At 44.5% G+C, this 12,248-nt stretch overlaps 2 protein-coding genes across 4 annotated transcripts in view; one reads left to right on the top strand and one right to left on the bottom strand.

The window, feature by feature from the left end:
* LOC308459086 (7-alpha-hydroxycholest-4-en-3-one 12-alpha-hydroxylase-like) overlaps positions 1 to 12,248 on the top strand; it is a 393,862-nt gene that overhangs the window by 348,154 nt on the left and 33,460 nt on the right. The window lies entirely within an intron of this gene.
* On the bottom strand, positions 2,900 to 10,791 carry IBA57 (iron-sulfur cluster assembly factor IBA57). 3 transcript variants are annotated; one of them, XR_013978260.1, is made up of 4 exons: positions 10,344 to 10,791; positions 7,978 to 8,324; positions 3,569 to 6,073; positions 2,900 to 3,535 (listed from the first exon to the last, which is right to left on the bottom strand). XR_013978260.1 is itself a non-coding variant. In XM_080975178.1 (3 exons), the coding sequence occupies exons 1-3, from the start codon at positions 10,643 to 10,645 to the stop codon at positions 5,679 to 5,681; spliced, it is 1,044 nt and encodes a 347-aa protein (XP_080831304.1). In that variant the 5' UTR covers positions 10,646 to 10,747; the 3' UTR covers positions 2,900 to 5,678. The 3 variants fall into 3 exon arrangements, 1 of the variants encoding a protein (XP_080831304.1); XR_013978261.1 differs by having other exon boundaries at positions 2,900 to 5,194; positions 5,449 to 6,073; XM_080975178.1 differs by having other exon boundaries at positions 2,900 to 6,073; positions 10,344 to 10,747.

Raw genomic sequence — 12,248 nt, 5'->3', positions numbered from 1 at the left:
TCTAGCACAACTCCGCCCACTTTGACACCCCTCCGGGAACAGGCCAGGCGGCAGGTGTTTGTGCGCGCGCGCGCGCTCCGCCCCGCGAAATGCGAACGTTCGAAGCGCCTTTTTCGAACGGCTTGCGCGCGCGCCGCTGCCCCCGCCCGCGGCACGCGATTGAAAAGTCGTTAACGGCCGTTAGGCTAAAGCTGATAGGGTTGGGAGAAACCATTTTGGTCGCGGGGGGGGGGAGGGAAACGGGAATGTAGAGGGGGAAGAGAGATCATTTTATAAGTTTATACGCATCAATAACAGTCCTTCCTTTCCGTTTTTTTCGTTCCCACAAGCTTTTTGGGAACTGCTTTTAATGAGGGGGCTGGTGCCCTAGTGTCTTTTTATTGCAGTTATCCAAATGGTTTTAATAGATTTTATATATGTATATAGCCTTATTTCTATCAATGTTCAATTGTTTTGAATGATGGGTTTTTTAATTTTAAAAAAAAAATGTTTTAGCGGTTCTTATTTATATATATGCCCTCTTGAGTCCTGCCCAGGGATGAGGGAGCGAGGTATAAATAAATAATAATAATTCTCTTATTTTACTCTTATTATTTTATAATAATTCTTTTATTTTATACCTGCCCTTTCTATTTCAAATTGAAACCAAATCAAAATGAAAAAGAAATAAACAGAAGAAATAGGGAAACTACCAGGGTTGTTGTCATTTTGTGGGATGTTAAGATGGAGAAAGGGATGGCGAGGAAGAAAACTTCCAAAAGTAGCAATTGGGTGGAAACTGAAGTATCACGAGGCTTGTTTGCATGTGATACTCTTAAGTCAAAACACTCATTGAAGGATTTTTTGGGGGGTGGGGCAGAGCAGAGATATTAATGAAAAATTAAAGAATTCAACTTGTAAGACATTTGTACACATATAAATATATCAATTATATAATCATTGGTGTTCACAGAGCTTGCAGACTCCCTCACGAACCATAATCCCCAGATTCCTTTTCTTTTTTAAAAAAAGTTAAACTTTCTAGCATTTGTAATAACTCAAGTTGTTTAGTGTGGCAGCGCCGACACTTTGGAACTCCCTGCCTATTGAGATCAAGCAGGTTGCCTTCACTGTGCTTTTTTCAGAACCTGCTAAAAACATTCTTGTATAGAGGAGGCCCATTGACAAATTGCAGCACCGGGTGGAAAGACCGGGCAAAGTTGTTGCAGTATGCACAGCTGTAATCTTCCTCAAAAAAAAAGAGGCAGGGTGGCCAAAAGCAGGAAGAGAAGGAAGAGCAACTGAAGAGGGAACGCCATTCGCAGTACATGGGACAGGAAGCCACGGGTCTTGGGAGCAGCTGGGCTGGCACCACCCCTGTCTTGCCCTCTAATATCAATGCCACTTTGTCTCCAAGGTGTTCCTTCCACCAGCCTTGTTTTCAGACGTGCAAGGTTTCTCCGGTTGCTGAGGACAGCCTCCTGTGTCCAGTTTGTCCACATCCTGCAGAAATGCACTTGTGTCTGGCTTTCCAGACACAGATCCAGCGTCAAGGGCCTTCTGGCGGTTCCCTCATTGCGAGAAGTGAGGTTACAGGGAACCAGACAGAGGGCCTTCTCGGTAGTGGCGCCCGCCCTGTGGAATGCCCTCCCTTTAGATGTGAAGGAAATAAGACATCTGAAGGTAGCCATGTTTAGGGAAGTTTTTAATATTGAATGCTGTATTGTTTTTAACACTCGATTGGGAGTCGCCCAGAGTGGCTGGGGAAATAAATATATTATTATTATTATTATTATTATTCCGTGTGAGACCTTTAAATCACTTGAGACTCTTTCCAGAAGCTGCTTCAGTTTCTTCCCAATAACGTGGACCTTCTCGTGAGCTTCAACATAATCTCCTCCGCCTGATTTGACCAGCAAGTGAGTGGAAATCTCCTGCAGAGTGTTGACTTGCGGCTGCCGTTCCAGAAGCTCTTTCCCCAGTTGCATTAATTGTCTTCGGCCAATGTGGAGAGGACCATTTGTCATTCTGCTCTCCACCCCAGTCAAATAGAAAGGCTCTCCATGGACCCACCACACGCGTGTCAGGTTACAGGGGAGTCTGTAACCTGAAGTGTCTGTAACCCGAGGAGCTTGTAACCCGAGGTACCACTTTACAGCTAATATGTGAATCACAAAGATCCAGCTCATAGCAGGAACATAAATTGCTACCTGGTGCAAATGGCTACACGTAACACAGGTTCCCAACATGCGTACTAACACAATGTAACAGATCACAGTGAGAAGCCACACCGAATCAGCAAAATTGCCAGTGCTTATTGCGCATGTGTAGTAAACTTAAAATGAGGTAATGATGTACATGATTGGTGAAAATTGGAACCCTTTGTTTGAAACTTTATAAAAACCATTGCCTGAGCCACTGGGCGTGGTTGCAGTTCTGCGGAATGATTCGACTGTAACCTATTGCTTTGCAATAAACGTTGGACTCAACTCAAGCTTCTAGGTTGGCTTAAACTCAGGAGATAAGTCATTTTTGGCTTACAACACTGGCACAAACTTTCATGGCCTCTTGCTCACAAAAAGCTCATGCCACAATAAGCATATTTCTTTCTTAAAGGTGCAAGAATATTTTTTTTTGCTACACCATATGAGCTGCCCTTATAGTTTTCCTGAGAGGGCAGATTTTCTGACTTCCAGGACTGTTGGAAGCAAAGCAAACTGCCGCTTCTACACCTACTATTTGATGAAGCTGTTTCAAGTAAAATATGGATCGAGTGCTGTTATTTTAACTGCTCTGAGTAGGTTGGCAGAGATACAGTAAATAAACACAAAGCTGGCAGTGTAGTGATTGAAAGCCACCGGTCTACATAGCTCAAGTGCAGGCTAAACATAAAAGCTGAATTACAAAATACCAGACAGCATTAATTGACATGTAGAGCATTTAATCAAAGAATTGTAGAGTTAGAAATGATATTTAGTCTGACCCCCTACTACAGGAATTTTGGGACTCTTGACAGTCAAGTATGTGACTCAACTATTTTCACTGCCAATTACATTTTATAGCAATAGTTCACAGCAGAATGGAAGTGCTTTTTGCACAGATGTTCCTGTCAGTTTGTTAAGACTGGGCCCTTTTAAAGAGCAACTTTATTCCTACAGACATACACTGCATAATTCTGCTTAAAAACCCAAGTCGTATTTCCAAAAGCGCTGGCTCAGATGCACACTCCTTGAACAGTGTAACCCAGTTCCCATGCTTTGATCAGCCTCATCCATCAGCTGGTGGCGAAGGGGAAATTCTATGCCAGCAATGCTCCAATTCAAGCTGCCATTATTTTCTCAGGTTAACAAATATGATAACATCATGTGGATTGAACATGCAATGGCCATTGTTAAGATGCCATAGTGAAAGGAGATAGGATGGCTAAATAGTCACGGATGTAGCTAAGAAAGTTTCATTGGCAGAGACCAAGAAAGGGGCTTGGCAGGCAAGTCGCACCAGCCCTATCTATTGCAGAACATGCACCATCTATTGAATGAGAATTATGAATAGATTCCTTTAAAAAGTGACCTACAACTTGTAGGCCAGCCTGAGGCTTAAAATTAGAATCTAGGTATTTGGGTATTTATGCCATATTGAACCCATCTACTCACATACCTTGTTTTACACATGCTTGTTTTAAGCAGGAGCCAAAAGCTACCAGATAAGCAAGGGCAAGGGTTTTTAGGTAGCTGCAGCAACTATCAAATGCTAGCTGCTACAGTCACCTGGAGGCTTCTCGGCACTTGACGTCACATTCATTGGCTCCTGTGATATCTGGTGAACACACTCTTTCCCAGTACCCCAGAAGTTTCCATAGTTGCATGCACCTCTATGGAACAACACACCACCACCTAACTTGTGCATGAAAGGTATTGCACAAGCATTAAAAGTTGTGGAAGTGTCTATCTTAAATTGTCTCTATCTTAAATTGAATTTTTTTCTAAAGTGGTTTAAATCCTTTCCCCCTCCTAACTAACCACAAAGGCAAATTATGCAATAGGACTCTGATTCAACATCTTTGAACTTCTTATTTGAAAAGCAAATCCACAATTTTGGTAGGGTTTTATGAGCTGCAACTAGAGTTCTGTAAATTTAAACCTCAAGCAACATTTGTTTCCTCTGATTAACAGCAGCAACGGGCTGCGGAGAATAAACCAGCAGTCAATAAATTTTAACTTAAAAGTATTTGCAACCCTAGTAATAAACAGAAACATGTTTGTAGAAGAAAATTACACAGCACTTCACTGTTGGGATTTTCACGGTGGCAACAGTTATTCTCTTTACTATTATTCTGTATGTCATAGATTAATATAATTCCTTATGTCATAGATTGTTACATTTTTTATATTGATAAATTATAATAAATACTTTTATCACACCCCAAAAGCTGCTGTGCAGTTCTGTAAAAACACTGGGTTGTATCCAACATTAGTTATGCTTATAGCATACCCACTGAGATTAATGGACCCAAGTGAATCATGTCCATTCACTTCAAACAGGTCTACTCCAAGTTTGATGATTGGAAACAATCCAGTGTTGCCCAAAGTAGTAATGGCACCATTCAGAAATCTCTCCGTAGCTACAGCACACTTCTCATCACTCTAATTAAATAATAAATCACTATTAATCATACTGCACACATGTTTTTTTCTCCATCAGCGACTTCCCCATCTCAGACCTCTTCCAACTGCAGCAAGAGCAGCTGCTGCAAGAGAGAGAAACCCAAAAAGCTGTTCAATCATTTCTTTTTCTTTTGACTAGGAAGTTGTGACTGTTCTGAGGGTGAATCACCACCAAGGCCAGGGATTCTCAGCTTGCTTGGAGCTGGAGCAAGGCACGGCTTTGAAATACACTCTCTACGTGCAAATTTGTACGCTGGCTGTTGCAACTGGAAGCCAGCACAAGTAGACAGAAGCTTCCGTAAATGTGGTACTACTTTAAGAGGCTAACATGTGAATCAAGGTTTTAGCAACATTCCTTGTTTATCCGTTTGCTTTGTAACATGAAAAACCTTTACAGAAACTTTTTTCTTTTTGGTAAAAGTGGCCTGGGGTTTTAAGAACTCAGTTCCACTTTCACGTGTTGTACTGAACCTTTCTGGAATGAAGGCATGGATAAAAGTGAAGGCTGTTTGGCTAATTTAGAAAAAAAATATATAGTCCTAATAGGAAACCTAATACAGTGGTGCCCCGCAAGACGAATGCCTCGCAAGACGAAAAACTCGCTAGACGAAAGGGTTTTTCGGTTTTGCGTTGCTTCGCTAGACGAATTTCCCTATGGGCTTGCTTCGCAAGACGAAAACGTCTTCCGCTTTTTTTTTAAAGCCGCTTGAAGAGGCGCAGTTGCGAGAGACCGTGCTTCGCATGACGAAAAACATCGCAAGACGAAAAGACTCGCGGAACGAATTATTTTCGTCTTGCGAGGCACCACTGTAGAGCCAATGCAAACATACTTTAGTCTTCCCTGCTGACCAATGTAAAAAATGAGTGTAACTAGCCAGGACCTCCTCCCTGACAAGCCACACTGAAATGAATTATGTTGTGTAAGATGAGTTGATCCATCATGAAAAGGAAACACTGTAATTCTGGATGAACTGTATGTAAGCTCTTTGGGCATCTTCAAGACACAAAGCAGAGGATCCTCAGCGCAAAGCTCCTCTACTTATTGGCAGGCTTGGGCCACCATTTTGGGATGGAGGCAGTGACTCTCACGTGCGAATCTCCTGATATTTTTAGATGCAGCGGCTCGTTTATGTTAGCCAACCGAAGTAATGCCATTCCAAGTTCATCTACTCCGGCACGGTACTTTCCAGCCGGCTTTCCTGATTCCAATACAATTTCAGCTCCCTCAGGGATGCTCTCGGAAGACATGGGAGTTGAAAGCTGTATGGGCAAGAGGCGTTTACGGATGACACCCATATGATGGGTCCTAGCTGTTAACTCCTGGCCGATGTAACAGCCTTTGGTAAAACTGATGCCATTCATGTAAGTCAAGTTGGATTCCAAAGGGAGGGCTATTCCAGAAGGGAGGTCTTTAATTCCTTCTGGCACACCTGGAAAAGGGAGAAAATAAAGAGGTAAGTGTTGAACAACACTCATACCTTGAGTAGGAGTTTGACTGGCACTTGGTGCTGCTACTGGTGAGTAGCTAAGTGGTTTATGGGGTAAAACATTATGATCCAATTCCCAAAGATGCTAAGTCAGTGGGAAGAGCACCTTCATTCTGGCACCTGCACTGATTCTCAACTGGTTCTACACACAACAGATTTATAACAATGTTTGCCCTTAGGTTTCTATCACTTCCTCTGCCAGTCACTGCAAGTATGATCATATTGTGGGCTGGATACTGTTTACCAATGAGTACTGAACGGCAGTATTTTCAATTACAACCTGTTGTCATCTCTTGATGGCCCATCTGCTTTGAGTGCTTCAGCCTTTCCAAATGTGGAATGTTTATTGGAAGCTTGTAAAGTAGAAAATCAGCAACTTAGGGAAGACTGGGACAGGGAATTAGAATGAACTACACAATAGTGAGAGAAAACGAATACAGGTTTTTATTAAAAGAAGAACATATACCTTCCTAACTTCAGAACTGCTTGTTCATGAGAATGTTACCGAACTCCCTTCAGGCCTTTCCAACAATTTCTCTGTTTGCCAGAAAAGCAGATCTTTTCTGGGACATAGAATCATAGAGCTGGAAGGGACTCAAAGGGTCCTCTAGTCCGGGCATCCCCAAACTTGGCCCTCCAGATGTTTTGGGACTACAACTCCCATCATCCCTAGCTAACAGGACCAGAGGTCAGGGATGATAGGAATTGTAGTCCGAAAACATCTGCAGGGCTGTTTGGGGATGCCTGCTCTAGTCCAACCCCCTGCAATGCAGGAATCTCAGCTAAAGCATCCATGGCTTCACTGAATGTGATCCTCCTTCGTGGCGAAGATACTTCTGTGTGAACCAGTACAGAGGGACACCATGCCCTCCAGAATAACAGCTGCAGAAACAGCTAAATTGTCTTTTGTTCACATTTATGCCGTGATAGTGATTATTTCCAAAATAAAGTGTTTGTTTGGAAAGTACCTGCTGTCATGAATGAAGCTGTGTTTCCTTTGAATCCACAGACTCACAATTCATTTTAAAAATTATGTTTTGGAGAACTGGCGATTATGGAAATTGTGCACACCGTGCACAAATAACAGCAGATCACCACCAAGGAGGTTCGCACAATTTACATTAAATTCTGTATTGGCCAGGGGAAGAACAAATCAGATCCAAATTTAGCAAGCTGTCACCACTACCCCACACTCAAGCGTCAGTCTCAATGTCAGCTTAATTGTTTACAAACATTCCATTCACAAGGTGGATAGCCGATAAATGTCACTTTAAATAATGTTCAGGAAAGTTGAGTCCTTAGGTTTTGTTTCATCCTATAGGCATGTTGCCATTCCCACCAACAAACTATTTTTACAACTTAGTGGGGGAAAACCACAGCCCGGTGGTTATATTATGTCGCAATTTATAAAACAAAACTTAAAATCAGATCTGGTATGGTTCTCACTATGCCCATTACAGGGTTGGCAATGTGGGGAAAGCCTTTCATAATATATATCAGCCTTCCCCAACATGGTGCCCTCCTAATGTTTTCGACTACAGCTCCCATCATGTAACTTATTGTTTGTAGGTTGCTTTGAGATTCACTTGAATGGGAAATGGCATCAGTATCTGAACTGATGTTTTGAAGGTGTTATTATTGCTTTATTATATGCTTGCTGCCCTGGACTCCTTCGGGAGAAGGGGCAAGATATAAACTTAATGAATACAATAATAAATACCATAATCATTCAATTGATAAGTGTTAATTCCGCAAACGTTCATGTGTTTAGTTATCATTGTGCAATGCCTACATAAAGCAAAACTTCTGCTTCCAGAACAGCTGTTCAAAGATTGGGGCAGTTTTACCTTGTTTATACCTGTGCCTATGATAATCCTTAACGTTCCCAATCTGGCATCCAGGAACAACCTCCAGTGGTTCTGTGCCTTTGCTGGTTATCAGCCTCCAACCCATAACACCCACTCTGGGGTCAGGCGTTGCAACCACTGCTTTGCCGGCACACTGTTGGAGTTTACAGGCCCCCTCCTGAGACAGTTCCTTTGGAATGACAGCCCACAAGGAGAGGTCAAGGCAGGGGGTGATGTTTACTTTCCTCCGTATTTTATACAGTTTCAAATGCTTTTGAAGGGACTCCAAGACCCCGGCATCACACTCCAACAGGATGTGGGGCTCTTCTTGCTGGCTTTCGTGAATTCTGAAAAAGATCCAAGATCAGGAGAAAATAAGAGTCGTTAATAGGCAGCCTTGATCCCAGTTCTGTCCCTTTCCTTTCTGTCTGCAAAGAACCTCAAACTTTTTAAAGCTCCTCTTCCTTATATTGTGCCGGATTGTTTCCAGTGGCAGAAAACAAAGCAAATTAAGGCTGCACCCTATACAGTGGTACCTCAGGTTACATACGCTTCAGGTTACATACGCTTCAGGTTACAGACTCCGCTAACCCAGAAATAGTGCTTCAGGTTAAGAACTTTGCTTCAGGATGAGAACAGAAATCGTGCTCCGGCAGCGCGGCAGCAGCAGGAGGCCCCATTAGCTAAAGTGGTGCTTCAGGTTAAGAACAGTTTCAGGTTAAGTACGGACCTCCGGAACGAATTAAGTACTTAACCTGAGGTACCACTGTAGATGCTTACTAAGTACCTCTGAGTATATTTGGGTGGAATTCACCAACTTGGATGGTTTTAAAAGAAGATTAGACAAACTCATAGAGGAGAGAGCTCTTAATGGCTACTAGGCATGAGTCTCTTTGGTTCTTGAGAGGTCTCTGCCAAAATTCATGTTCTACACAGGCTGGTCACAACAGGCAAAACCCTGACACCCATGTAAAGAGTCCTTTTTTGTTTTGCAATCCCTTATTTTACACCACTCTAACTGGAGGAAGTGCGTATGACTGAGGATACGATGCCTGAGGGGGTCCCCAAATCCTGGAGCCAGCTTTGCCTTTAAGAAAACTGGCACAGGACTCCAGCCGCAATGTCTTGCATGCTGACTTTGGAGCAAGACCCAGAGCATTCAGTGGAACTTCCAAGAAAGCGCATGTAGACACTGACTGTTAAAAGTGCCTTCCTTTGCTTTTGGCACCCTGCGTATATGTTGCAATAACCCTATACTTAAAGTGTTATTTGTTCTATTGTTACTTCATGTACAGTGGTACCTCAGGTTACATACGCTTCAAGTTACATACCCTGCTAACCCAGAAATAGTGCTTAAGGTTAAGAACTTTGCTTCAGGTTGAGAACAGAAATCGTGCTCCGGCAGCGCGGCAGCAGCGGGAGGCCCCATTAGCTAAAGTGGTGCTTCAGGTTAAGAACAGTTTCAGGTTAAGTACGGACCTCCGGAACGAATTAAGTACTTAACCCGAGGTACCACTGTACTGCATTCATCATGAGTAGTCACAATGAACCGGTAGATCCTATCTGCTGCAGCCTTCATCCGCCTTCACAGCAGTTGTAACAAACCACTTGTTATCATCTGCCTGTTCTGCTCTTGGATCATTCTCAAGGCAAATCTTAAAAAATGTAGTATAAACACCGACAACTGGGAAACACTGGTCTGTGAGCGCTCCAGTTGGAGAACAGCCTTTACCAAAGGTGTCATGAGCTTTGAAGACACTTGAACTCAGGACGCAAGGGAGAAACGTGCTAAGAGGAAGGCACACTTTGCAAATCCACACCTGGGAACCAATGTCCCCACTGTGGAAGGACGTGTGGGTCCAGAATTCGCCTCCACAGTCACTTATGGACTCATTGTTAAAACCGTGTTTATGGAAGACAATCTTACTCGGCTACGAGGGATCGTCAAAGAAGAAGCAGCATTCATCAGCCTTTGCAAGAACTGTTCCTGACTAAAAATGACAAATATCTGCACTGCTGAAGGCATTTTTTTCATCCTGTATAAAATAACACTATACCATTGTTGTTATTTATTTTATGCATCTTATATATATATATACTGTAAACCGAACCTGTCATCTTCGGATTAAGAGCCGTATATAAATTTAAAACTATTATAATAAAAAAATGAAAATTTAAAACAACAATACAAATTTTTATAATAATTAAAATAATAATATACAGCAGCAATTATTATGCCTATGGGGGACTAGAAAATCGCGTCAGACACGACTAAACGACCAAACACCAACAACTTTGCATTCACTAATGCGCCCATGCAGCTGCAAAGCAGGGAACCTCTCTGTACAGAGTGACGTCATACCGACCTGTACAGAATGACGTCATAGAGGCACCTCCCCTGGACGTTGAGGGCATGCGCGTAGATGGCGCGAGGCGCGTCCGCAGCCCCGCCCTCCGCCGCCGCCAAACGCGTCACGTCATTGGTCAGCAAGCCCTGGAGGAAGGTCACCGCCTCCGGGCCTTGGAAACGGAGCAAGGCGCGGCTCAGCGGAAAGCAGCCGGCGGTCGCTTCCTCGCCTCGCCCGCAGCTCAGCCTCCTTCCTTCGCTGCCGAAGCGCAGCCTGCGAGGGAGGCCCCTCCGCAGCGCTGCGCTCGCCCTCACCAGCATGGCGACCTGAGGAAAAGTGCCGAGGGTAGAGGCCCCGGCCTCCCTACCGCCATATTGTGTGTGGCGGAGAGTTGAGGGCGGGAAGCGAGGCCGAGTGCGCAGGCGCACAGGCCTCCTTTGCTGCCTTGGGCGCACCCTCTTGGCCGTTCCTTGTTACTGCAGCGTGGAGTGTAGCACCGAGAGGGGGCGGGGCTGTCGCTTCAAACCCCGCCTCCGATTGGCCCAGGCGCTGCTGCTGCTGCTACATTCTGCTGCACGTGCTCCATTTGTAGGCAAGCTAGAGCCCGGGGCCAGATCCGGCCCAATCGCCTTCAGAATCCGGCCCGCGGACGGTGCGGGAATCAGCATGTTTTTATATGAGTGGAATGTGCCCTTTTATTTAAAATGCATCTCTGGGTTATTTGTGGGGCCTGCCTGGTGTTTTGACATGAGTAGAATGTGTGCTTTTATTTAAAATGCACCTCTGGGTTATTTGTGGCTCATAGGAATTTGTTCATTTCCACCCGCCCCAAAAGAAAATATAGTCCGGCCGCCCACAAGGTCTGAGGGACAGTGGACTGAAAAAGTTTGCTGACCCCGTCCTAAGGTCTCTCTGCAGCTCCAGGGAAGCAAACCTTCCCCGCTGAGTGAGATGGCGTTACTCCCAAGTAAGCATGCATAGGACTGCAAGCGGATTGGACGCAACCATTTGGGGAATGTGTTCCTGTACCTGTATGCTGACTGATTCAGTCCACACCCTATGCAACCTGCTGGTCTATCTCCACAGGGAATCAATGAAGTGCTATACTCAGACCTTTTATTCTCTATTCCTACAGTGATGGGTCCAAATTACACAGCATATTGATATTTGAGTTATTATTACTTGGACAGTCCTACTGAAAGCTGCCCTGAGCTATGCTTGATTCTCTTAATAGAACGCAAAGGCTCACCAAAGAAGAACGTGTATTGCATTTTCATTTAAGATTGCTAGCCTGCATATAGGGACTGGACGCAGGTGGCACTGTGGGTTAAACCACAGAGCCTAGGACTTGCCGATCAGAAGGTCGGCGGTTCGAATCCCCGCGACGGGGTGAGCTCCTGTTGCTCGGTCCCAGTTCCTGCCAACCTAGCAGTCTGAAAGCACGTCAAAGTGCAAGTAGATAAATAGGTACCACTCTGGCAGAAAGGTGAACGGCGTTTCCGTGTGCTGCTCCGGTTCGCCAGAAGCGGCTTAGTCATGCTGGCCACATGACCTGGAAGCTGTACGCCGGCTCCCTTGGCCAATAAAGCGAGATGAGTGCCACAACCCCAGAGTTGGCCACGACTGGACCTAATGGGCAGGGGTCCCTTTACCTTTACCTATATAGGGACTGTCTTGTTTTGACTGTATTTAAGTTACTCAGGCAGCCTTTTTGACTGAAGACCAAGGTACAAATGCTCCATTGAGCCTCTGTGTGTGTGTGTACGCAAATGTGCATGGGGTTGATGCCAAACTGGGTCTTTGACTCGGATAAAATAAAGCCTAGTTTTGCCCCTGCTTAGTATCATCAGCATTGATTGGCAGCAGCTCCTCTGTGTGTCAGGCAGGGGACATTCCCAGCTGGACATGCCATGGATTGAACCT

Source organism: Podarcis pityusensis (genome assembly GCF_964106645.2).
Source record: "Podarcis pityusensis genome assembly, chromosome: 12".
Taxonomy (NCBI): Eukaryota; Metazoa; Chordata; class Lepidosauria; order Squamata; family Lacertidae; genus Podarcis; species Podarcis pityusensis.
The sequence above is the reverse complement of the archived record's forward strand: the minus strand, read 5'-3'. Positions and strand labels throughout refer to the sequence as shown.